The following is a 27,380-nucleotide window of genomic DNA, read 5'->3' on the forward strand; positions in this document are numbered from 1 at the left end:
ATTGGGGGCTGAATAAGGTGACAACAGAAAACCAGATTCGGTATTGTCTGACTACAAACAAGACAGTCTTAGGAGATACAAAGGAATAGCTATACATTTACCACCAGCCACTGAAATGGATCAAGAAATAAAATCTTACAATACAAAAATTGATGTAGAATGTCTGCCTCTTTTGCCGAGGTAGCTGCAATGAATGATAATGTTATCAATACAAGAGTATACTCAAAGGATAGATTTTGCTCATCAGTCAAGGAGCCCATAAATGAACTCTGCTGCTTTTAATGATATATGATATAATATGAAATTAACTCTCATTTTTAAACAGAGGCAGAAGATATTATAATAGCACAAACTGATATAAGTAGTAGTGGTTACAAATTAAAAGAAAAAGTCAAACAAAAGAGAAGAAAGGAAGAGATGTCACATGGCAGAATACTCCATCTTCTGATCGCTTCCCTACATACCCAGTATTTCTCTGCTGCTTAGCTATGACAGGCATATTAATGAATAAAATTCCAATAACGGATGTAAAGTGAAGTACTTCCATATATCTCATTTTCTTCTAAAGAATCCCAAGTTTCAAGAAAGAAAGAGGCCAACTGTGCAAACCATCCTCTAATAGAAACATCTCTAAGCATGTAAGGCAAGTACTCAGAAAAGACAGAACACAGAAATGGAAACTAACTGCCCACCTGGGCAGGGATCAAAGACATGATGAAAAAAAAAGGCACAGAAAGCCAAGCTTGTTTGGCCGGGTTAATATCAGATGGTTTGAAGTGCTCTGGTAATAGCACAGTGTGATGAGAACCTGCTCCTCCACGATCTATGCCATCATCCACACCTTGCCCCTTTTTTATGCATTGCCTTCCCCCTCTACACATGGAAAACCTGTGGCCTTTCATGGTTTATCAAGTAGTCCTGTATTGCATTTCTGACGTATCTAACTTGATACAGAAGAATCAAAACTACTCAAGATGACAACAAATACTTAGAGCAGGGCATTATTGTTAAATACAGGAAAACCACTGTATTGCTTTCATCATACTCGATGGCATTTTATCTCCTTTTTTGAGCTCCCCACAAGGAATTGATTTTTCATTGCATGTTCAGTGTTGCCCCAGTCTTTGCACTTAAGAGGCTTACATATCCCAAGACTTTAAACTTCATCTGAGAATAGAGAGCAGGATGGTAAGATGCCATCAAAAGATAATAACTGAGCTACAGCATTGAAAAGGAGAGAAATCAATGAGAGGAGACAGGACTGAAACAGGCCAGCTGTCTGTTCTCTAAAGACCTGAAGAATTGAGGTGTCCTCTTATCAGTGTCCTTATGTCAACACTGTGTAACAAAAATGAGAGGGTGTTGAGCCATTGTGACCAATTCCATCACTTGTGTTGTTTTTCTTCCTAAAACTCCTCAAATCAGTGACACAGATACACAGAATTCCTGGAAAAGGTGGCTAACATTTCTCCAGTAGGGACACAGGAGTTTTCACTGGAAAACAACAGATTCAGACTTGCATAAGCTTGATACAATCTTGTGTACATCTTTTTCCCCTGTACTATCTAATTTACCAAAAAGTGAAGACCTCGCTTATTACTCATATTTTTCCTACAGTTTCAGTCAATGATATAAATTTTACTTCTGTTTTGGACAAGGCATCTTCCAGGGCTCTTCAAAGTAAGCCTGGAGCTCTGCTGTGTGACAGCCTGTGCAAGCCTGGCCATGAACTTTCCATTGCCAGCACAGCTTCTCCTGGAACAGTACACAACTGGCTTATTTTGTGACCAGCAGTTTTTTGCTACAGGCAGTTTAACAGGATATGAGTTAGTCACTACAGAGATGCACATGAGCAGTTAATGACTTGCCCCAGGCTTGCTGGTGTCTCTTCAGCTTTATTTTGGGACATAAAAGTAGAAGATGTAGTCCCTTCCCTCTTTCCCCATCCCTTTTCTTTCCTTTAACTGTGGACTAACAAACTGAAGTAACTGCTAGTGTTTAAGGAAAGCCTCACATACCTCCGGTCAGCTGTTCACATTTGCTAGTCTTGGCATGTAAGCCAGAGGTACACCCTCTTACAGCCCGACTGACCTTTCTCTTCTCTTCGCTTCCTCCCTGCCCTCCTCCATGCCTGCAGCCTGTGCCCAGCCACACCAGCTCACTGCAGCCCTGTTAGTCCCTGGTCTCAGGACAAAACCACAAGTAACTGATGAGTTTCTGTTAGTTCCTAATGTGCAAGACACACCGACCAGAGCAGGGCGCTGGGACTCTACCCTCCCCACTCCCTGATAAAGTAAAGGTAAATGATCGTGTCCTGCCTGCCTTGGGATTTTGCCATCTGGAAATTACCATGAGTAGGAATCACACCTTCTTCGTAGAAGGGCACATTTATTCTCAGCCTGCAAAGTGCTGAGGGCTCGTATCTTCCCAAGCAGAAAGCGATGCTGGTGGGAGCTCCCCAGCAGCCTGTTGGGATCTGGACTATCTTTGCTCAACCTCATCAACCTTCTCTGGCACAGCACCGTATTCACCCAAATCAAACATTACAGAGTTCAATCAACAAAAATAAACCAATTTTACTTTATGATCTGTACTGTCAAGGAGACATACTTCACTCTGCAATGAAAGCCCATGTCTTCCCCCTCCCTGCCTTCCTTTAAGGTAACTAACCCTCAGAGACTAAAGACACACAGTGCATAATTATATCAGATGTTGAAACCTCAAACATGTTTATCAGCTTCCCACACTTCACAGTAGGACCAGGTACGCTGTTTTTTGCCTACTTTTCCACTCCCTGTAGACTAACTTTTTTTCCTCCAAAATATTTTAGGATTTTTAACAGGTACAGTTGTAAATGACTGCAATTCCTCATAGCCGCACACTGCGCTCACTCTACAGATGGTAACGGAAGAGCAGTTACCATTTGAAATAATGTGAGAATTAGTGGAGGAAAACTTATTTTTATACACAGCTCTTGCAGGGCTTACAGCTTGTCTAGAAGATAACTTTTTAATAATTACTTTTGTGGGAAGCAAAATAATCACCTCGGAGACAATCTCTTAAGTGATAGTAAAGTAAATGTTCTCAAAGTTCCTGGTTGAAAAAAATAACAGTGTCTTCAATTCTAGGTGGGAATCACACACACACATCCCACACACACAACCCCCCCCAGATCCTGCTATCCATTTGGAAAAGATTTATCTAAAAGCTCTAGAAGAAGGTCGTCAGCAGAAAAACAAGTGTTGGAATTCCTACGGCAACAGTATCTCAGTCCACGCTGATTTTCATGCATATATAAGATAATGAACTATTTCTGCCTAAACAGCAAAACCCTGAAGTATAGGAGCATACCATAAACAGACTGGGTTTGAGCTCTGAATGAAACCTTTCGGGTATGTTAATTCTTAGTATTATTTATATTTCCACTACACTTGTACCCAGAGACCCCAAAAACCTGAAGCTCCATAGTCCTTGGCAGCAGGAATGCAAATGTCAAGAGACAGCCCTTCCCCTCCTCACCTCCCCCAAAAGATTCATAGTCTATTTACAGACCACCAGGCAGGTGAAAGGAAATCCCATTATCTTCATTTTACAGATGAGGAACTTAGGTATGGAGCAATACATGGATGGACACGTCTGAAGCTGCCCAGATATCCTCTGCAGAGGTGGGAACTCAGCTGAGAACCCTCATCTGACACTGATAAAAAACCTGCGCTTTCCTCTGTGCAGTCCCTCTCTTCCAATGCACTGTTAGGTAACTGCCTTCCACTTAAGTTTTCTTGTCAGATCCTCTGCATAAAAATCAAAAGTATCCTACTTCAATTGCTCCACTTGCTCTTTCTGTTAGGTCATTGCTGGGTACCTTTGAAACCTCTACAGTTCTTTCTAGCCACACTAAGGTAGAGATGTGTCTAAACCATGTTCCAGATCCAGGCTCAGACTTCTGCAGGAGACTGAGATTTGCACTCAGTTTTCAGTGTATGAACACATTCAATAAAACCCAGTGAAATCTCTTCTCCCTGTATTTCTTCCTCTAACTACTGTTCCCCTGCTCATCAGTCATGTCATCTGCTATGACCCAGCACCGCCACAACCCTCCCAGAGGCCACTGAAATCAGTACATTGACAAGGGCTCTGTACATACCAGGAGATGTTTACCATCAACAGTTCCAGTGCACCTCAATCTCTTGTAGTTCTAGCTGCTTCTGCTCTACAAGCTTATCAGTCACTTTCCCACGTTTACATTCAGAAAATATTTTCATTCCCCTTCATGTTTCTGGCACTTTCAAAATACCTCCACTTGTGTTGTCTCCTCACTTCTTGTCTGTCTTTTCTTGGGACTTTTGCAACTCTTCACCAACCTGCTTCTCCCAACATCTCCCTCGCAGCCCTCCTCTGGTAGCATGCAGAGCTCAGCCCTGATCGCTCTTTTATCCCTGGAGGTAACTCGTGTCTTTCCACGCTTGACCTCTCCCTCTTGGTTCCATCTACCATGTCTGATTGCCTCTCTGGCATCCTGTCCTGGATGTCCCGTGGCCACTCAAACTTCATAAGATGAAACCACACACCTCATTCTTCCCTCACATAGTTTCACTACTTCCAACACCATTTTTGCTATTCTGTTGCCCAAACTCCATATTGGTGCTTTATATACCCCTCTCTCTGTCTTCTCTTTTCCAAGTAAATTAGCATTAAATACACCCATTCCTTTCAGTCCAAAGGCTAAAGTATCTCCCACTCCCATCTGCATTACTGTAACCTCCTGCTTCTCTTTGAGCTTCTCACTTATTTTTTACCTCATCAAAATGCTGCATCCACACCAGCTCCCTTTACCCTTACTTCAGTGAGCCCATCTGCATGTCCAAATTCCTGCACTGACTTTTCTCTGAATTACATGACCTCCCTTCTAAGATACCATATGACTCAGCACCTGCCTCCATCTTTTCCTTTGGTTTCATGGCTATCTCTTCTGCTATTATCCTAGTCATGACTTCTGCTAGATTAGTTAGTGGTCTTTGAAGGATTTTCCTCTGTCTCAGCATGAATTTTCCTTCTCCAGTTCTGTCAGTGCAGTGGTACAAAGTGACTGCAGAGTAAGACGATGACTAGAATCCAGGACTCGTAACTGGATTTGGAGGGTATTTCAGGATTAAATCAATGTATCCCACTGGCTTGCCTATGCTGTAAGGACTGAATCCCTGTCTTTGTACACAGTTCCAACAAATACAATAGTTGCTCAGGTCACAGGGCCCACACAGTACTTTAAGGTCCACTAGTGCAGTTTCAGGCCTGCAAGACCATGTATAAACTATATATATATATATATATGAGGTGTGAGCGTCCACATTGCAGGGTTATGTGCATTTCCCTTATAAAAAGTACTAAGTGGTCCCCTTCTGTGTGCTCTTTAAGCTGTGCAACTGTGAGGACACACGGACATCTCAAGATCCCTACAGGTTTCTCCATACCTGGGCTGGTCACAGGTTTTTACTTGAGCTGTCCTGTTAATATTATGATCACACCATAATTTCCTTATATCATCCTTTTGCTCCAAACCCCAAAAGGTCTAGAACAGGTATTAACCAGGGAAAAAAGGGCATTTTTCAGTCCTGAAAAATGTGTCAGAGTCAAGCCAGTGAGTGTGCTCAGCCAGCATAGCTGGGACTACAGTTTTTTTACTTTCTGAAAGAAAGTCATAGCTGTGCATGCTGGTGGGAAAGAAAGCTGTACCAATACTACATACTTTTAAAATTATGACCATAAAAGTTATTTGCCTGAGGTGAATGAAATCCTACCCCAGAGACGGAGGGGGTAAAAACGGACAGATGAGATGGTCTGGAAGCCTGCTGGCTGGAAGCCTCTGCTCTATTTTTTGCCTCTCTAGGGTTACTAGATTATCTCCTGTCAAGAGGCATACCTCCCCTCAGAGTATCTAATGGTTTGAAGCTAAAAAATCAAACATAAAAAAGGAAGTAAAGTCCTTAAATACATACCTCTTAGTCTGTTAAGAGGTACAAGTAACTCGAGTTATACATTCAGAAGCATCCATGCATACACGTGTGCATTAAAAGCAGGAAAGCAATGTTCTTTTCTTACTGTGCTAAGATTTCACAAAAGGCATTGATACAATTGAGTTTTGGGTCAATTCAATTAATCTAGGAAAACATATTTTTAACAAATGGCTTCATTTGGTTTTAAGGATAAATAAACCCCAATAACAGTGTAAAGTACCTGCTGCTGCTGTACTTAGCCCGTCATTTCATATTTGTGGTGCTTGCTGTCACCGGCAGCACATAAGAGGAAAGAAAACACTCAACATTTTCCATAGCATTCATCAGATTCTTCCCTCTGCTGTAGTGGCATAAGCAGTAAGAGTGCTTAACCCACTGTAGGTTTCCAGGCTTCTCAGGCTATCTTCTCGCTTTCCACTGAAAGCAATTCCGTTCAGCTTTAGCTGCTTTTTAATCAAAGGAAACTATAATCACACTAGCAGGATGCTAATTCTGAAGAGACATTAGCAAAACCACAGTTACTTCATTAAACTGCAGACCGGTGGTTGACAAAGGACCATGAGATCCCCAATAATATTTTGTTCTTTGGCATAGAGCAAATGAAAGCAGCCTTGGTTAATTAAAATAACAACAACAACAGCCTCAGCGACAAAAGCTAAAAAATGAAGTGCTAACAACTATAAGAACCTCAGCTCAGAAAACGATAACAATTTCATATTCACATTTATCATAAAAAAAGCCTTTCCCTGACCTTCAGAAAATGAGATATGTCTACCACATCAGTTAATAGGGAGTCTTAAGTCGAGTGCCTTCAGTCCTAAGTAACATGTAAAACCACACAGCAAAACCAAGTAATACAACATTGAACAAGAATGCGGAGTAACATCTGTGAGGCTGTTTTTTGCCTGAATGCTTTTATGCTCCTTTTAGTTCTCAGCTTCTCCTAATTGCTGACTTTGGCAAAATCCAAATAATTTGTCACTGTTGCCTTCAAATATTTGCATTCCGCAAAACATATAAAACATATACTTACCTGTAGCAACACCTGTGATTGATTACACCGTCACTCTTTGAATACCCTCTGGAGGTTTTGCTCAGTCCCAAAAGGAGAGGGGGAAGGGATGAGAACAGTTGTCTGATGAAGAGCACTATATTAATTCCAATAAAAATACAATTTTCCCCATATATTTAACAGCATGGTGAAAATCACACTAGCTGGATTCCAGGTAAACCAGTCCTTCCAGATACTGAGTTGAGTCAAGCAAACTCTACTGCAGCACGACAAGGAAAAAGTTGATGTATCAAGGCAGAAAACCCTGATCTAAAATTCACAGGAATGGGAACAAAACACAATCGATACACACAGCAATTTCTATAGCAACTGGGGAAAAAAAAGAGAAGAAAAAAAAGAGTTGGTGCCTTAACTGTTAGCACAAAGCTTCCGTGGCAAATGAGGGGACCTGTCCCTCTTGGCATCTCTCTGATCGACAGGCTGAATCGATGCCCAGCACATTCCTCCCGCGCTCCCTTTCCTCTTTCCCTGGAATCTGTGGAGGGGCAAGCCGAGCATCCCAGCCTCTGACGGGAGTGCACACATGGACACACACCCCCCATGCAAGCGAACGCGCTCCCCTGCCTCTCTCCTACACCCACAGGATCTCAGCACTCACCGTCACGGGCTTCCTCCCCGCGACTGCAGTTGCTGCAAATGTGTTTGATCTCCTTGCCTATGTGACAGTGTATCACAAAAGAGACATTGTTGTTAGTGGTGGTGGGCTCCTTCAGTGGCTTCATCCTCACTAGATAGAAAGCTTTCTTTTTAGGTTTGTCTCCACTCATGTCTGAAACCGAGCCCTGCCTGAAGCCAGAAGAAGAAAAAGCAAGCATCCCAGGCTGCCTGGCGTGCGTGCAATCCGCCATCCGCTCCCTCTCGCCTCAGTGTTTAGCTGCCACACACACAACAGGGATGAAGGGGAGGGCTGGGGGAGAGCGGGGGAGGCGGGAGGCAGAGCAGGCAGAAGCGCTGCCTGAGCCTTGCTGCCCTCTGCGACCCTGCTCCTTAACCAATCCACTCGGGCTTGGCTGGAGGATGCTCGGCGTGTCCCTGCTCTGGCCATGCCCGCGACAAGCCTTACCCTCGGGCACGGGCGCCAGGCGTGCTTGGCGCCAAAGCGGAGCCTCGTACAGTTTTGGCTACCTGTCCGGCCGCAGGCATCCCAGGAGCGCAGAGCTTCCCTTCACTTTCCCCTCCTGCCAAGCCCCCAAACCCGCGGAGCCCCACGCTGGGCTGCCGCCCTCCGGGATGGCGGGCACAGCCGCCGGCACTGCCAGCGCCGCGGCCCCTTGGCAGGACGCGCTGCGATTCTCGAGCCTGGCAAACACAGCAACCTCGCCTTCGCGCTCGGGCGGCATGGCAGCCTGTCCCGCCGTAATTAATATTTTACACACAAAGGACAGTCTGCCAGCAGGCTGACAGCGGGCTGCCATCCCCCCCCACCCCCAGCACCTCCTCAGGCAGCTTTCGCTCTGGGGCACAGGGCCACTCTGCTTCAGGTGCCCCTCGGAAAACCAACTTCCCCGTGCAAACCCCTCCCGCTTTTCATTCTTGCTTTTTTCTCCCCCTTTGCTTCTTTTAAAAGACAGAGGAGGTGCCTGTCCTGGCCTGCGCGGGGCTCACAAGGACAGCCATTTGACAGCGGCTGGCACCGCCGGGTGACTTCAGACCCAGCGCCCCCCTGCAGTGGGACCGCTCCTCTGAGGGAAAGGCTGACCAGAGACAGGCTGACTGGTGAGGCAGACAGCTTGAATTCATTCTGACCGCTTATCTGGGGGATGAGTCCCCCCTTCTTTGTCTCTCTTGCCTCCCGCCCAAATTGCAGCTGCTCCGGAGAGCAACCCTCTCAGCCCCGGGTGCCGGCAGCTCCCCCGGCCTGAAGGGGATTATAATCTCCGGCTAGACGCTCTGTGAATCTCTTGCTGTCCAGCTGCCCCCAAAATGTGCCGTCTGTTTTCACAGCACGGTAAACAGCCCAAGCTGCCCAACCTGCCGAAGCAGCAGCTCAGGACACTGCCTGTGACACAGAAAAGGGGGGAACGGGGGTGAGGATGCTTGCTTCTTGCAAGGCTGAAGAAGAGATAATAACCTCAGCTATTCTGGTAGCTATTACAGGAATGTGAGTGTTGCACCTTTAAATCTTCAGCAAGCTATCGGTTTGGCAGGCACTAAGCAGGGCGAGTACAATTGGGGCAGACGAAACATGGCAAAGAATAACACCATTCTCCTTATTTTTAGCCAAAGCCCTTGCTTGCTGTTAGAAGAAATCCACTTATTCTGCAGTTCTTTACCATTTCCACATATTGTTGCCACATGCTTTATTGCAACAAGAGGCCAAAACAGCCCTGATTCTCTTCAACTGCACATGAAACAGTCAGTGAGACTTTTGCCTAAAGAAAGACAGAGAAGAAACTTAAGGATTCAGTGCCATGGTTTTCTGTTTTCTCAAATGCACGCATGCACACACACGCACAGACACACAGAAGATGCATGCAATGAAACTGCTGACCTACTTGTTCTGCGTCATTCTGATGCAGGTCTGACTTCTCACCTGGTGCTCCCAGAGTTGAAACCTTGAGATGTCACATACAGCAAAAATCGCAAGGCTTTACTTTTCTCAGCAGTGTTCACAAATCAGACTAGGTGCTATCAGATCTCACAGAGATACGGGCTGAAGCATGCTCTCAGCAGAATCATGCCGTTCACTAAGCCATGCAAAGCATCCTGCACACTGGGCTATGCATATAGGTTCATGTTGAATAGAGTCGGTCACCTCAGGTTAAGTATTGCCTCAAAGGACTTGATTTTGCATGTGTTGCTCATCTAAAATTCTCACCCATTACATGTAAGTGGTAGGAGAACAGGGAATGCAGAACTATTCAGGAACAAGCAGGTGAATTCCCCAAATATGCATATCGTGTAGTTAGTAGTTAATGCCTCGTCGTCCCTTCAGAAGCCTGATGCCGAGACACTGCTACGTTCACGTTTAGAAAGCAAAAACCAAGAAGAGTTTGATCCCCCACCTGTCACAGCAGTTCAGACACTCACAGTGGATTTCCCTCTAACTTATTCATTGCCTTTGAGAACACCTTCAGTTCGGTTGTGATTCAGAAAATAATTAGGTAAATGGAAGACATGACGATAATTCACTTTCTGAACTTGCTTAGAGTTCACGGCTGTCTGTCACTGGCACTCGGCACTGCTGCATTATAGAAATGGATCAGGAAAGGAAAGCACATTCAAATATGAACTTCTCCAAATTTGGGAAATATGAGTGTTAATGAAATGCAGGGTGAACTCAAAACTGGACTACCATATCTGCTGTCTCAGGGCAGTATTGGGGTGTTGTGCCTCACCTGTTTTAGGAAAGGAAACTAGAGTGATACAGTCATCAGAGCTGGTCTTGTAAGGCAAATGGTCTTGTAGTTCAGGAATCGGAAAGGACTTAGGACATGAAAAACTGGGCCAGGTCATCAGTCTTTTGCAGTCTTCCTCCATGAGCTCGGACAAATTACTTACAACATCTTGATATCTCAGCTTCTTGCTAAAGAAAAGTGATGTTAACGTTTCTGTTTTTCAGGCAAATTTTATGGAATCATATTTCAAGGTGTTCTGAAGGTGTTTGTATATGACAGAGAGGGAACACTTACACAGACTGTTGAAATACGGAGCTCTACTACTTATAGCAAAATGAGAGGGGAAACAGGAAAAACATGTTCCATCAGGCTTGGTCGGAATGGTTCACTCATTCCAAACTTAAGCTTTTTTGTTTCACTGGATTTTGTTTCTATAGTGTTTATCCCTCCTCTTCCAACTCTTTTTACTCTAAAACCATGAAATTCAACTCAGATCTGAAAATAGACTTTGTATCCAAACCTCTGGCATTTTTAGTGACTGTTAATATCTCCCAACCCCAAACAACTTTTAGAGAGGGACAGGAGCAACCCCTTTCTCAGGCAGAGACTGGAAGGAGACTATCTCTGTAACTATTCCTACAGGTCAGGTTAAAAGCTCTTTAGTGACTCCATCTAGCTTCACAAATACTCCGTACTACAAAAAACCCACCAGATTTCCAGGAACGGACAGAGTTTTTGCAAGCAGATCCCAGGAGACTGCAGAGGCCCAGCTGCTCTGACACGATTTGAGACATTTGGGAATTAAATAACTGGTCCAGTGGGTAACGTTGATTCCATGTGGATAAGAACCACAAATTATCATGGAGAAAGCCCAGCGTATTTTTGCTTGCAGGTGCTATGTATTTTGCATGCAAACAAGCCCTGAAGCCATCTGCTAGTATGTCTCCTGTAACATGCACTTCGCTATAACATGCAAATTGCCTTCATTCCTAAGAGCCGCCTTATAGAGAATCTGAATTTGCCACAGCTCATAGAACAAAAATATGTTTAATTATGATCTGTGCAATTATGGTGAAAGCTGCCTCTGCTAATCAGTTCCAGGACAAATAATGTAAAATGAACGTACTACAGTATTCCTGCAGAAAATTACTTGCTTTGCCTTGTTTTTAAAGTTAAAAAAAAAAAAAAGCATAACAACTCTTTCACTGCCTCAATACACAGCTACAAACCTTGGCATAATTTTATTGCACAGTGGACAACAAAATCAATGAAGGGGATGTCAGACAGTTGGTTATTTGACAGTGAATCAACAAACTTGTGCCCTATTCCCAGCCCACATTCACTTCTTGTATAAGCTAGGGAAACCATCTGTACCCTCAGTTCCGCTGCCTGCAGCCTTTGCCATTAAGGAGAGCAGCACTTCTATTGTCCGTAAAGAAGAGATGAAAGCAGCATCCCCCTCAAACAGATGACTACTGACATATGGATTCATATCTGCATCAAAATCCTTGCGGCTCCACCCTGTCTTTCCAGTTTCTTCCCTGGACCACGTCTCCCCTGTCACAGATCACCTGGCTGAGAGGATTTTTTCGGACACTGTGCCCTCAAACAGTCTCTGTGAAAACAAAAAGTGGTGCTGGAACCAAGCAGTGAGAAGTAGATAAGCTTTTGACTGCATCCTCCGCACCACAGGAAAGAAGATTTCCTCTTCTTTGTCCAAGCTGTGGCACTGTGCAAATGCCCAATGCCAGTCAGGACACCCCTGATGTATACCCTGAGCCCCTCAGCTGAACAACATGGAAGTTTCTGTATGGCCAGGACAGGCTCCCTCCTGCTTCCAGCACAAATAAGTGGACATCAGAAGTCATGTGAAAGCCTCTCAGCCACGTTTTTTCATTACAAAGGTTGTCTGGGAGAGCTGAGGCATTTCCCTGAAGAAGCTGTGACTAGCAGAATGGCACTGTCCAAGTGAAAATACTAGACAAATGCAAGTCTAACAAGGCAGCATCACTTCTTCTCACCAATTAAGTCTTTCTAACCAAAACACCATGATTAATTTGTTTTACAGTCTATTTAGGTAGTGATGTTTTTGCAGGGATGCCCCTGTACTTGGCAATTTTTTCTAAATATTTTCATTTCCTTCCTATTTTCTCTGCCCACTGAACTATGAATCCCAGTAAGAATATAGAAGAGATAAAAGATAAATTAACTAATTACCAGCTGCTCTGGTGATTAATATATACACTGATGTTGTATTACACATACTGAGACAAACTCATCAACTTGGAGTGAAGAGGAAAATACGTACAATTTGATCCACTGACTACAACAGAGGAATCGGCCACTAACACAGTGACCCCTCTGGTAGCATCTTCTAGCCACTGCCAAAAAATGCCCCAAAAGCCACCTCAGGACAGCTGACATTTGCCAGAGGAGTTTGTTGCCATGTGGAGAATCCTTCTACTTGCAAGCTGTAACTCAAACCTGGATACCCAAGTATTTTCTGTTTGCCAGGCAATTGGTGCAGCAGGACTCTGGTCCATGGCAGGGGCTCCAGGGTGCTAGGCTGACAGTATTGCTGTGTATTTCTGCTTATTGCATGGCACATCAGCAAAACTGGGAGGGCAAGGAGGGAGAATCAGCCTGAGACTCCCGCAGGCCAAAATAGAATATGACCTTTTTAGTTCTGCAGCTATAAACACATTCTTAAGCAACAATCCCAGCTAGTCCTTGCAGTCACGAGCCCAAGAGAGCCAGGTGATGAGTGCCGCACAAACAAAAACAAACTGAAGGGAGAAGAAAGGAAAGAAAATGCTCTTTCCTGGCTTTCCTACATTCAGCAATGCTGCTGAAGCATCACATGACTCATTCTTGCTCTACTTGCAGGGCTCTCCACATCCTATGCACATGATTTGCCATCATGGAGTTCTCTCCTTATTTAGGAGAAGCCCTGCTTTATTTCAATGTGATACCATATGGTGCGATAAAAACGAACAGAAAAGGTTACACACAAAAAACACATAAACTTAGGAACACCTGTTTGTTGCAAGTGTGAAGAACTGCTGACAGTAAAGGACTTCTAAGGATAAAAAGGAAGATGTCATCCTACCCAGCAGGACAGACGGAAAGTTGCTGAGCTGCCATTTGAATGCCCAAACACGTACGTGTAATTAATGCACAAAGGCCTGATGAAGCTAAGGGTAAATACCAGCAATGAACCAATGTGGAGTCTGGATTTGTAAAACAGCTGAGCAAGCAACCATTAGCATTAGATGACGCTCAAAGGAAGAGACAATCTTCATGCTGAAATTATAGGTGAAGTTCTAGCTCTAGCAAAGTCACTGCAAGTCCTAGCACCAGAGCCACTAGTCACTACAGACCTAACACAGTCATTAGCTCCCACTGTAGAAGATCCACTCTGAATTTTTGTCTTTAATTTAGATGTGGCATGCCCTGGGGTTTTAGGGATCTGTTTGGAGCACTTTGCAGATCCTGCATAACTGGCTTTCCAGAGGAATGGAAGCCCACACCATTTCTACCTCAGTAATAGATGCAGGATAGAGCAGAGACATGAATTGGGACTCAGTATCACTCCGGCACCCTCAGTTTGGATATAGCTGCAACCTTGAAGTTAACAAAAAGTAGCTCCAAAAACCTCAATGCAATTACGAGACTGAAACCAAGGAAGAATCTGAATTAAGTTCTGTCTGGCCAATTTAGCAATTCCCATGGCTGCACATCTTAACATATACCAAAACAGAATAGCACTGGTGACATGCAGCAGCTACCTCGCTAGTTACTCCCTGCTTGACACTGAGAAAATAAAGTCCAATACACACTGGATTTCCACCCTCTCAGCCCTCTCTCTCCCCCCCCCCCCCAAATACCTTTTTCCTTCTGCTCGTAAATAAACAGCTCTGCACCTTCTGCTTTCCTCCCAACAAAACCAGAGCTGTCTTATATATAGGTGCAGAAAAATATTTTTAAAAACCCCAGAAAACCAAGCCCACAGTCAGGTATCCGGATGCATCTATAATTTCTCACAAGGTTATGTCCCCCACAGCACACTAAAACTAGCTCAGTGAGGGGAGAAGGCAGAGTGCACCTGTCTGCGTGCCTGTGTGTCCACCAAGCACCTGGGGGAAAAACTTAATACGAGTTATGCTTGTCAGAAATGCTCCTAGCCATGAAAAAGGGACGGAGAAGGTCCAAAGGAGGAGTCCAAGCCTTTAGAGTAAATAAAGGCAAGTACTGGCCACCTCTGGGTGGCAAACAGGCAGAATTGCTCCCACATCATGGGTTAGGTTTTATATTAGGCTTCCTATGGATACAGAAACTAGGCACTTGTGGTTTTGTTGGCTGCAAGTAAAACTACATGTTTGAAAGGCAAAGCAAAGAGGGCAGTAGGAGAGTTACAGAGGTATGTATTGCAACTGTTACAAGAACATTAATTTGAACAAACTCAAATGTTTGACTTAAAATAACATGGAAAATACAGCAGAAACCCCAAATCTGCAACATGAAACTCTGTGGAACCTATTAAGTTTTCTGTGTGTGACAAGCTGACAACTTGGAACAGTCTTTCTGGAGACTTCTGCATGCAAAGAAAGCTCAGTAAAGCAGGTCACGATCATCATCTTTCAGGACACCACTATGGTTTTCTTGTTATTCTCTCAAGAATTGCACATGTCTCAAGATGTTTCAAAAGAAACACTGCTAAGAAAAAAAATCTACTTGTAATTGCTAGTGCCTTAAAATCTTGGGTGATCAACTCTAGACACCTGAGAAAACCTCAGTCTTTCTAGATCTGCCACTTGAGATATCCTGAAACTCTATCCCTTTTACAGTGTGTGGGATAGACATGAATATCATGAAATCCCAGAGGTCTAAGACTTTCCATTCCCTGTCACAGGCACTCAAGGACTGAGCCATACACAGTGCTCCATCTGCCCTGGCTCCAGAAAGGTCTGAGTCATCTGGCTTTAAGGAAAATTTAACAGAACAGGTCAAACTGAACTTTCCATCACAGGCAATTGCAATGAAGTCAATCAGCTTGCACAAGCATTGCTCTCAGCACAAGTTGCCCTTGCACTTCTATCTACATGACTAATCAAATTGATTTCTGATGATATCAAGTAGCATGGCTTCCCTAAGAATATACACAGACTAACATTCCCTGCTGACAATCCTTATTTTTATTGTCACTTCCCAGGCTGAAATTATGGAGAAGGATCAGACTGCAGGAAATCTTTGGTGAAGTAATACATCCAAAACAAGTAAGATCATGGCTTGAAATTGATAGACAGACCAAAAGATTTATTTCAAAGCAATTAAATGGATAGTTATCTCAGAAACTTTCTACTGGCTGCTAAGATCACCAGCCTACAGTGGACAAAGTTATGATCAGCACATAATAGGGATGACTGGACTTTTTGCCTTTATAAATGACTCATTAAGTCTGTTGCTTGTAGTTCAGAACAGTTTACTTGAAGGTCAGTGATATGACTGTGCATGAAGCACACTCATTTAGGGAACACCTTCACATAAAAAAAGGCAAATGAAGAAGAATAAGTTTTGCAGACTTAACCCCAAAGAGCTCACTTGCAGTAAGATGGTTTTAACATTCTTACCCAAACTTTCCAGGCCAACTGCCTGGGACTTGCCATGTCTCCTGTGAGCCACCAGGTCAGTCACACAAAACTAACGAGTTTTCATTTCAGTTTAAAGGCTCGCTATGGTTCTTGTGGTTTCCACCACCATTGTGTTTGAGGCAATCTGAGAAAGTCATAAAACGCAAAAGCTTTGGAAGATGGATGTGCTAGGAAAGCCAGACAGTCAGTCCAGTAAAGTCAAACCCTAACCAAGCTCAGACAGAGAATAAGAGGCTAAGCTGAAGGAGCAAGCTAAATATTTGTGAGGTCTGATAGACGTACAAAGGAGTAGGCAGGCAGGGAAAGATTCAGGAGGGAACATGAGGCTAAGGGAAGTAATGTTCAGTCAAAAGAGAAAGCAGATAAAGGGAAGGAGGCAGAAAAGAAAGATTAGAAAAGCTGTGAATAGACATTTAAACTTCTAGGGTGCCTTTGAACTGACAGACCCTCCCAACCTTCAGAGGCTTCCCCACCACTGAAACGTACTTTGTAATTACACACAAACAGCACAGGAACCAAAAGTACTGGGGCAGCTGCAAAGGACAATTAAGGTATGTATGTTGGCAAAGCTGTAGGGGGAAGCTTTCATAAGCATCTGCCTCCACTGGGCCCAACAGCAGCACACACTGTCAATCTCCTCACTTCAATAAGCACTCACATTTTCCTCAAATTAGAAAAAAAAGACAACACAAATCCCTAGGAATAGCATGCAGTTTCTATACATATCTCCCAGTGAGCTAGCAGCTTGCAGTACTGAAATGAAGCAAGAAGCTTCTGACAATATAATGAGCATCTTTTTCAGTCTTTTCCTCCTTCATCATAAACACAGGCTCCTCTAAAGAGCACAGAAATCTGCATGAGGAGCTTTTCACTTTCTCCAAAGAAAAACAGCAAAAAAGGATTCTTACTCTCTTCCTTTTAGCCCCTATTATCTTTACTGCAGCCCAGTCATTTTTCATCATCAGACTCCTATCTCTTAGTCGCTGCTTGTACTTTCACTGGTACGAAACACAAAGCAGAGGAAAAAGTCTGGCTTTGCCTCAGTCCCACGTCAGCCTTCCCCTACCTCCCCAGAGTTTAACATAAGGAGGCTAACAGCAACAGACAATACGTGTGCCATCAACAGATCCTGCTGACAAAAGGCCATATTAAGTATTGTTTGCCTCTTTAAAACCTTGAATAGCAGTCAACAAAAGAAGCTGCAGTGTGCTAAAGGATCTGAAGAAATAGCTGCATAATCAGTTTTTGCTGAAATCCTGGAACATATTTTAATGTGAAATCTGCCAAACTCTTTAACATCTGCCCATTGGATAATTATAAAGCCTCAAGATCCAGACTAGACTCTAGTAATTTTTCAGGGCCTTTTATAAAAGGAGGAAATATTAACAGCTAAAATGTAATTCAGCTTTCTCAATGATGCATTGTCATAATGTATAACTACATACCTATACTACTCTTTGAAATCTTAGGCATCATGTGTGTAAATTATTCATAAGAAATAAGAACTTATTCCTAACATTTGTTATTATTTGAGGTTTTATGGATCAAACTGCCCAACCTGCATGATCCATAATGCCTATCTGCCAAAATCTAGAGTCCTCAGGGTACAAAGGTAGGACAAAAAGCAAGATTTTGCTTCTACCAAAGGTTTAAGCCAGAGAAGAACGTGTGACTGAAGGCTGAAGTAGAAAGTCTGCAGTACAATACGCATTTCATGCACAGTGGAGGAAATGCAGAAAAGTAGTGGTAAAACCCACTGCAGATCTTTTTTATTACTTCGTATTACAGAAATTCCAAGGGGTGCCAGCAGAGCTCAGGACTGCAGTATACAATGCACTCTGACATTTTAACAGACTTTTTGTCCTAATGATCTTCCTCAAGTTTTCTCTAGTGCAGTAATCCTCTGAGCTTAAGCATCCCAGCTTCAAGAGTTTGGTGCTTCAAGACTTTGGTAAGGCTTTAAGTTATCATGAGGCCAAGAGCAGATAGAAGGTTTCAATCACTTTATGGGTTATGACTGGAAATCTATCAACAAAATGTATGCTAAGAGGCCAAACAAATCTACGTTCCTTACATCACCATGAAAAACTAAGAACTTACTGTTCATAAGCAGCATTTAAAGACCACACTGAGAGAAGATTCAGGAGAGAGCATAGTTTGCATTCTCACGTGATGCTTTCACTGAAGCAGATGCTTCTGTATAAAAAGACATTTTGCCTCCCTACAACGGGTTAAGGCTTAAAGGTGAGACTACTAATTACTTACACCCAAGCATAAGACAAAGTTGCCCAGGGAGGTTGTAAAAATCCCCATCTTTGTTGGTTTTCAAGGCTGGAATGGGTAAGTCCCCAAGCAATCTGATCTAACAAGACCTGCTTTGAGCTCCAGGCGTCCCATCCAACCTAAATTATTCTATAAATCTAAAACATTAAATCAATAACACCTTCCTCTGACTTGTACACCTTTGTGCTAACAACCAAAGGCAGTCTAGAGCCAAAGACTAGCTCACAGGGGTGCATGAGTGTATTTCTGCACTCTGCAATGGCAAAGTGACCAAGCTTGCCTGTCAGGGTAACAGCTTTCAACCCCTCAGATGAGATATTTGAGTGGGATGTGACCATGCTACAGCCCTTTGGTAAGAAGCTGACAAGTTGCACTCACGGGAATATGCACAGCTTTTCACTTTTCTCCAGGGAAGTCTTTTGCCTTTCTTCTCATGGGACCTGCAGCTTCTCCTCTTGAGAGATCTCATGCACTATAAAGTTGCAAATAAGCTCTTCACATCAAGGCCCTGCTTTTTTTTTTTTTTTTTTTTTTTTTTCTGGCCATCTTTCGCCATCTTTCTAGCTGTTTTGAGAAATCCTGGACTAAGAACATTTTGCAATTATGCCTTGTAACCTTTCCTGATAGAGGTTCCTCCATCGCTTCCTAACCACCTTCATCTGAAGGAATGTCACTTCCACACTCTGGTTGCCAGAAGACAAATATCCTGGGAAACACAAGAAATATCACATGATGAAGGGCTGCTCTGGCTGCTTGAGGCACCACTTTGTTGATGTTTGCACAGAAACACACAGAGGGGGAAATGGAAAGGCTTCCAGTCCCCGACAATATAGCGCAGTAGTTGTGGCTGCACATTGGAGAGGAACAGGAATTTTGTGAGGCCAATCTGGCCTCTGAGTGGAAGCAAAGAGATCAGTAATAGGGAACAAGTGTTTGCTTTGCTCTTTCTCTTGTTCTTCCAACTGAAGCAAGACTTAAAAGCAAAGAAGGTGAGAAAGAATATGGGTTGTAGAGAATGAAGCAGCTTATTATAAAGCTATTATCAATAGTTGGCTTGATGCTTAGCTTGGGGATAACAAACTTAGCAATTAGAGATGATGAATGGTTGAAGGGGTTTTATAATGATATGGAAAGATCTTCATCTTTATATCAGACAGGTTGAATTCAGGTCAAGTCAGTACCAACTAAATGTGAATGCCATCTGATTTATTTCATCAGGCTGTGTGGAATGAGGTTGGTCTCTTGTAAGCTCTTTAGGACAAAGGCTTATTCATAAGTAATTATCTGTAATAAGCACCTCAACTTGCATGAGGAGGTGCTTTATACAAGGTACTGTTCAAACAGCCCAGCCTTGAGAAGGTTAGGGTTCAACTAGATACAACTGTAAAAGCGTCATTTAAATATGACAAAGAGAAAGATGGCATAGCTTGTCCAATGCCTTATAGAGAAAGTATATGCCAGAGCTTTATTTGAATCTACATTCAACTACAAACCACTTCTTCCTGCCTGGGCATTTAGAAATTGCACAGTGCCTGTTGGGCAAAACTGCAGTCTATATAAAGAAGCAAAGAACATAAGGTGCCCTTTACTAGCCACCTTGTTCATCAGCAGCTTTCAAGAGTCTGCTTCTGCTCTCGCAAATCCCCCCCCCAGTGAGAAAGAGAAGGCGTGTTAGTACCAAGGAATGACATCATCTTCTGGCTTGCTAGTAAGAGCTATAGACAACACTGTCTTCCCACAATGGATAACTGACTCTTCTACTGGGTTACTGGTAGAAAAGCACTGATATTTGCAAGTCACAACTTGTAGTTCAGCTCCTTACCAGAAATTTTCAGCAACTCAGAATTACGAATCCTCTGTTGTTTACATTTTGAGAATAGTAAATGAAGTACATGAGAAGAGAAAAGACTAGAAGTAGTGGAGTACAAAGACTTAGTTAAGGGGCCAAAGAGAGGTAGGCAAGCTGGAAGAGAGGAGGAATCTAGGAAATTAAGTTGAGCCTGAGAGAAGAAAAGAAATAAAACAAGGACAAGAGAGGGAGCTAATACACAGAGACCCCAGAGAAACTGCAATAACCTGACCCATCTGTGGGGTTATACTGATGTAGTCCATTGTCATTGCCACTCATCTAGCACAGATTTAAAATACCATGCATCATAGTGCTTCATCTAGCACACTACTAAGCAACACTACTCTGGTGCATTTCTACTTTGAGTCCATGCAATGGGACCTCATTAGGCATTTACAGCAGTATAATCATGTTAGGTAACTGGACTTTGTGAACTTTTTAAACATGAATTTCCTTGGGTCCCTAGAATGACTACTACAAAAACAACAGTGTGGAGGAGAGCAGATGGGAAGTTAACCAGTCTCCAGTTCCCCATTCTAGGATGCTGTGGTGGTTTGACCTTGGCTAAATGCCAGGTACCCACCAAGTTGCTCTATCACTTCCCCCCTCTTCCCCTTTTTTTCTCAACAGGGCAAAGAGGGGAAAGAAAATAAGATAGGAAAAAAAAAACCCACAACCCTTGTGGGTAAAACAAAAGCAGTTTTAATATAAGCAAAGCGAAGCAAAGGTCCACGCACGGAAGGAAAAAAAAGAAAACAGATTTATTCTCTACTTCCCATTAACAGGCAATGTCGGGCCTTCTCAGGAAGCAGGGCTCCAATACGCATAGTGGTTGCCTCAGAGGAACAAGGGTGACCCCACCCCCTTCCTCCTTTCTCCCAGCTTTATACTTGAGCAGACGTCATATGGTATAGAATATTCCTTTGGTCAGTTTGCGTCAGCTGTCCTGGTTGTGTCCCCTCCCAAGATCTTGCCCACCCCATCCCACTGGGGGTGGTGGTGGTGGGAATGTCGGAAAGAACCTTGGTGCTGTGTAAGCACTACTCAGCAGTAGCCACAACACCAGTGTGCTATCAACACCCTGCCAGCTCCCAACATAAAACACAGCACCATAAGGGCTGCTATAGGGGAAAACCAATTCCGGCTCAGCCAGACCCAGTACAGATGCGCAGTCCATACAATCAGATTTTGTATTTTGACAATTCTCCCAATGTTAAAATAGTTGTTCTTATAAGAAGTTTGAAGCATGGAGTTTAGGAGTAGGTCTTCAGGACCTGTGAATGTCCCCAAGGCAGGAATGGGCTAATTCAGGTACCATCAAGTAATATTAATCAAAACATCTGAGGGAGGAGGTGGAAGGAAACATCCCCATGGCTAGAAAGAAAGAAGCACAGCTTTGTAAGGAGAGACAAAGGGAGTCTAGCTTTGGATGGCACAGGAGAAGGTGATCTGTTTTCCTTCATTTCTTTCTGTGTCTTCTCCCATCCTCTGAGGAGAACAGAGAGAAGTGTGCATTTTGGACAAAGGAAAGTGGAAGGACTGCAGCTTGATTCAGGAGAAAAAATTAGGAGCTAGCTGAGGTGCTAGAGCAGTCAAGGAACTTCTTTACTCTCACATATACTACAGTGTCTTGTTACTTATCCTTCTGATGTTTTCTTTCATTGTTAAAAGCCCATGAATTGAATAAATCTATTATCTTTACATTCCGTCTCCTGACACATTTGACTCTGAGGATGACACAAAGCATTTTTGCTGCACAGTGACACTGACACTGGGACCCTTCTACAAACATCAAGTTTTCTAATGCATAGCCCCAGGATATCCAAAGGCTTACAGCTGTCCAGTTTCAGAGCTGGTGATGATAGGTTTGACAAGATGAGGTACCATCCAGGGACAAACAATTACCAAGAGAACGCTACCTTTTGGGAAAATAGCAAGGAAGACTCAGGGTCCTGAGGATCCTGAGGCATGAAGGACAATGTCCATGACCTTTGTTTTTGTTCACAGGTTTTGAAATTGAGTGTGGTCATTCAGACATAGAACACAGAGCTCAACTGCTTCACAGAGCAGCTCAGAAAATACACTTCGCTTGTGCATAATGGATACTTGTAAATTTTAGGGCGGTTCTTCCGTGCATCAGTAGGCACAGGAGGTTCTGCAAATCTGACTCATTTGCCTCTACTGACAAGAAGCAGGGCACTGTCTGAGTTGAGAGACACCGTAGTATCAGTATCTTTTAGTCCTAAGCGTCTAAAACTGTTTGCCAACATTCTGTAAACAATTAACTTCCAATTGTCTACTGATTGGGAGGATGGGCAGTAAAAGACATACTAGGGTGAACACAAAGTATTCTTTAACTGTCATTTTAATGATGATTACAGAGGTTTTTTGGTAATTTTTCCATTGTTTCAGGCATCGCCTTCTGATATCTTTGGCTACAAGAGGTGCCTGGATGACAGGGCAGATGAGACACAGAACCTTTAAAAATGTGAAAACATTCTTCAAACACAGTTGTCCTACTAAAGATTTTTGATAATGCAAGCCTTGCAAAAATAGGTTTTCAGGAAACAATGGATCTGCACAGTTGGGATGACTTAGTTAAAACCAAAACAGACTAGGGAAAAGTCACAATGAAAAGCTTTGTGTTTGGATGTTTTGTATATCTTTATAATTTTAATCTCTGTAAATTAAACAATCTCTGTAGATCACTGTGCTCACAAAATGAAATACATTGAAATTGAAACCAAAGATCCCAAAGCAAACCCAACCAGAGCTTGGGTTAATAACGCTCCAGTGAGTACACTGGCACACTTTCATATTCGAGGTCAATGAAGCTTATTCTAAGCAAAACATCTGGAGCACTCTAAATCCAGCTTTCTTTAAAAACTAAATCTATACTGAGCTTCTCTTAATTTCTTTAAGATGCCATTTAATTACAGTCCTGATCAATCCCATTTTACAAAACCATCTCCTGGACTACTTCTCCCATTAATAACTAAAATTATTATTTTTTTCTTCTCATTCTACTCAAGGTTGTTTCTCAGAGCAGAGCATTTAGATCTGAATTTCTGGTCACTAACACTGATTTTTTGATCCAGATACAGAAAATAAATGTTGGTATATGGTCAGAAAGTTTTAGGATTTATTCATACCTTCCTCTGCTTTTTTCTTTTCAGACCTGAAATGAAACAAACACTTAGAGCATTGAAGGCTAGATTCAGTCTAGGCTACGGAAATGAATCTTCATTGCTTCTTAGGCTTTTTAAAGGGAGTCACTGATACCAGAATTGAAATGGAAATGGGAAGAGTACTTCCAACCTACTAAGCTGCTAAAGAATTATTTAACTAAGCATTCAACAGATTTTGTCTTTTGGATGCATTCAACTAAGTCAAACTGGGCATCTCTGGACAATATACTTTCTTGACAAAAACCTAATACTACCAAATTCTGTCCATAAGATATTAAACAAGCAAACACCCTCCCTTCTTCTTGTGGAAAAAACACAACCAAAGAACATTTCTGCTGTGCCCAATAGGCCCTGTCTGCCATTGCGTTCTCAGCCTCAAGGTTTGAGAACATCAATGGCTCTGTGGCTACGCTGTGAGTCCATTCACCCTGAAAAGCAAACAAAGAAGCCAGGCACACTTCATTCTTCAAAAATGTGTTCCTTTATCACAATACTTTAAGGCCTTTCTTAAAAAAGATATCCCAGGCTGATTTCTGTTTTATAACTCTCCTCCTGTATACACTGAAAGTTCACTTTGGCCTTGTCTTATGGGAAGAACATCCTTCTGAATCTGTGTCAACTCTTTGGCAGCTTTGCTTTCCCCCATAAAGCTATGAAATAACCCCTATAAAGTTAATGCCCAGATTAATGTGGAACCCCTGCCATGTTAAGGTGGATGCAAATACATGCAAATATTGCTGTATAATGTCTTTTGCATTTCTCAGTATGAGACAAGTGAATCCATGACTACAGATGTAATTTTCAAAGAGAAAAACACTCACAACCTCTCTGGCCACACTCTGGGAAATTCAATTTAAAGAGAAAGTTTGATTTCCTTGAAGTTTATATTACTTAAAGAAGGCCTCCTGTGTGTCTTGCTTTAGACACTGATATTATTTTATGGATGCAGAGTGAGGAAAATATACTACTCAGTTCTAGAAGGGATAGCTGAATTCAGTCCTTAAGTAGCACGAGCCCATTACAGTGGTGATTATTAGGGCATCACCGAAATGTCAAAATTTCTAAAGATACACCAGTACCTAAAGCATAGATAAACTGCATAAACAAACACAGAGCCAGCAAAGAAAATATTACTATTTATAATTGTGCCACAATATGTTCTGGAAGCGCCAGAAAAGGTAAAAGGACTAGTCACTATAGTAAAGACTCAGAAAGAGTCCCTGTCCCATTACAGACAGACAAGCAGGTACTTACTTTGTGGATAAGTAACTGAGATACAGAAATGGTTTCCACAAATTGATGGGATGAGACAGAGCTGCAAAGATAGACATCAGAAGAGAGTAGCTTGCTTTTTATGGTGGCTCCAGTCAGTCCTTGTGAACACATTCACTTAAAAAGTCTCCCAATATTTTTGCAAGAAGTGGCTGCAAGCTGCTACTACTCCAAGGCCTAGGACCTGCGTTTGCTTTAAAAGAGACATATCCAGAGAAAAATGCATTGCTGCTGCACATGGATGTATGGAGTGTAACATATTATCTGGAAGAAGCACTGTGCTAACATGTTGTGCCATGCAGACATACTGTTAACTGGCTGTGAGAAGCAGAAGATGAAAGAGCTGACTTTTGCCAGCTTCCCCAGGATTTGTGGTAACGGTTAGCAACTGCACTGCCTATTGAAAAGAAATACCGAATGTGCGTGGGTTGTGGCAGGCTGTGTACAGGCTCTCATGCCAAGATGCAGAAGCAGCATCCCAGAGGTGGCTTTCCAGGATATTTGTTTTCTTTATTTCTTTCCTTTTCTAAAAAAGAACAACTGAACCACATTCTGGCGCTTAGAAGAAGCCTTCCAAAGATGATGTTTCCAATGGTATATAGACTTTTTTGCTCTTGCACAGACCTTTGTTCTTCACAGCTTTATAGTAGCCTCCATGCATTACATATAAAAATGAATACATTGTTTGCCTCGAGTGTCCCTAAGGGAGCAGAGTTATCGAGGTCTGAAATATCTTCATCCCAGTTGCTGCCCCAGGGCTGATTGCTAGCCTGCATCTGCCATTCATGAGAACTGAAAGTTAGCTGGCCAGAAATAAAAGCTCCTGCAAAGAAAACATGTTTTACAGAAAAAATATGAAAAGAAAAATCTATAATTATCCAGTCACATTAGTGACAGTGAGATCTTCCCAGCTTTCCAGCTAGGTACAATTAGCAATTGTTTTAAACAATCAATGAGTTAATTACAGCAGTAACTTTCCATTACATTTCACAGGGAATGTATTATGTGGTGGGAGACATTAGGAACTGTAAAGCAGTACTTTCATTTAAAAGACAAGCAGAAACAATACCACGGTAAGTAGCGTATGCCTGAGTCCTGCAGGACTTCCCAACAGTGTTTCTCCCTGCAGTGCCAGTGGCTGCCAAGCCCCTCCAGAGCAGCCTTGGAACTGCAGAGTGCCTCTTTCCCCTTTGTGGGTACATTTTCTCTCACAAAAAGAGACCTGAAGCCCTAATCAGGCTCAAAACATATCTCTTCCCGCACACAGAATCTCACCTAACCAGCCAAAAGGTGTGCTCTGTGGTACAGCAGATGCAATCTAGCAATGCAGTAGCCATCCACTGCTCTCTTACTCTAGGTAACACATTTCAAAGTGGCTTAATTAAGACAGGACGCCTGTCAGTGTCCACTTTTCACTTCGAATACTAGATTGTTGACACTTTCCTTAGCTTTTTTGTCTTTTTTTTAAAGCTTCTTACTAGTAAAGATTAATGACTTCACTGTCCCTGTGAAACAGGGAAAAATGGGGGGGAGCATCGCTAAGCATAGCTACGATTTATCTATCTATACATGAATCCTACTGTTTAGCTTTGATTTGCTGCAGAAACACAATTTTAGCATGGTACGAGATACTCATTTATATCAAGACAATTGATAAATTAATGCCTACCATAAGAGCTGGCATCATAATCTAGTACCTCGAGCTTTTGTGGTTCATTATCATCTCAAGAGTGCTCAGGTCTGCATTCAATTGTATGTTGCCAGAATACAATTTCAGTTTCAAGTAATGATTGTAGACTTCTAGATCCTGCCCAGTAAAGCAAATGAAAATATACCCAATGAGTTTCAACTGGTGCCTAGTTCCTTCTTCCTCTGGCAACTAGGCATTTCATTACATGTGGCAGAGACCTGCGTTCCAGGAATGCATGTGGAAGGGTCAACCTACAGCTGTCAGAAAACCACTGCTGCTTTGATAAAATAGTCTACATGCATTCTGGGCTCTCCTTCCCAAGCTGGTTGGAGCGAGGACCTTCACTGAGGGAACAGCCACCCCATTCACATGTGGGGAATGTGCCCTATTTTGGCACCCCAAATGGCAAGCACATTGCTCTGAGAATATATATTCTCTTAGTCTCTCAAAAAAAGACAAGCCAGCATCTGAAAAGGAATAGGCATGTGTTAGGAAAGCTATAAATATAGCATTTCTCTCTTTCTAGCCCTAAACAAGGCTGAGTAATGGCATGTTACCACCCTCCTTTGGAGATGGCTGTCAGGTATGCTACTACCTGCTTGGGGGAATGAGATGAAAGCAAGCCAGCAGCAACCTGTCCCTCCTCCCTTCAAACACGCTGAGCACCAGCCACACTCATGACATCCCTGCCAAACTCGGTGCAGAACTCAATATCCCACTCCCCTGAGCTACTGTTTCAGTTTCCAACATTAGTTGTAATGAGTTATCTTCTCCAGTGCTTTGCCATTTACCCACTACAGATGCTGGGAGCACAAGGAAGGCACCATACCTATGTTCTTATGCAAACATGGACATTTACATAATGCAGAAAGTTGGCCTGGGAAACAGACACACACACCTTTTGCCTACTGATGCAATACACCATTCTAGATAATTTGCATCTGTTTTAAGGAGAATAAAGTATATCGCAAACTAGTTCACAGCACAAACTTAATATATTGTTGCATTCTTGAAACGGATATTGTT

The 27,380-nt window shown here is 42.8% G+C and overlaps 1 protein-coding gene across 7 annotated transcripts in view; it reads right to left on the reverse strand.

The window, feature by feature from the left end:
* The window catches only part of PHACTR1 (phosphatase and actin regulator 1), a 318,012-nt gene that overhangs the window by 147,680 nt on the left and 142,952 nt on the right, over positions 1-27,380 (reverse strand). Inside the window, exon 1 of one of the 7 annotated variants that reach the window (XM_074871821.1) lies at positions 24,647-24,753. The exons of 3 other annotated variants lie outside the window; for them this stretch is intronic. Coding sequence is in view for 1 of the 4 variants with exons in the window: in XM_074871778.1 (XP_074727879.1) it covers positions 7,682-7,931 (250 nt within the window). In the remaining 3 variants the exon portion in view is untranslated. Of the gene's footprint in view, positions 1-7,044; positions 7,173-7,436; positions 7,517-7,681; positions 7,932-24,646; positions 24,754-27,380 lie in introns of those variants that run through there. 3 more of the 7 variants (XM_074871778.1, XM_074871813.1, XM_074871804.1) reach the window with 3 other exon arrangements.

The sequence above is a fragment of the Strix uralensis genome, chromosome 1, assembly GCF_047716275.1.
Source record: "Strix uralensis isolate ZFMK-TIS-50842 chromosome 1, bStrUra1, whole genome shotgun sequence".
Lineage (NCBI taxonomy): Eukaryota > Metazoa > Chordata > Aves > Strigiformes > Strigidae > Strix > Strix uralensis.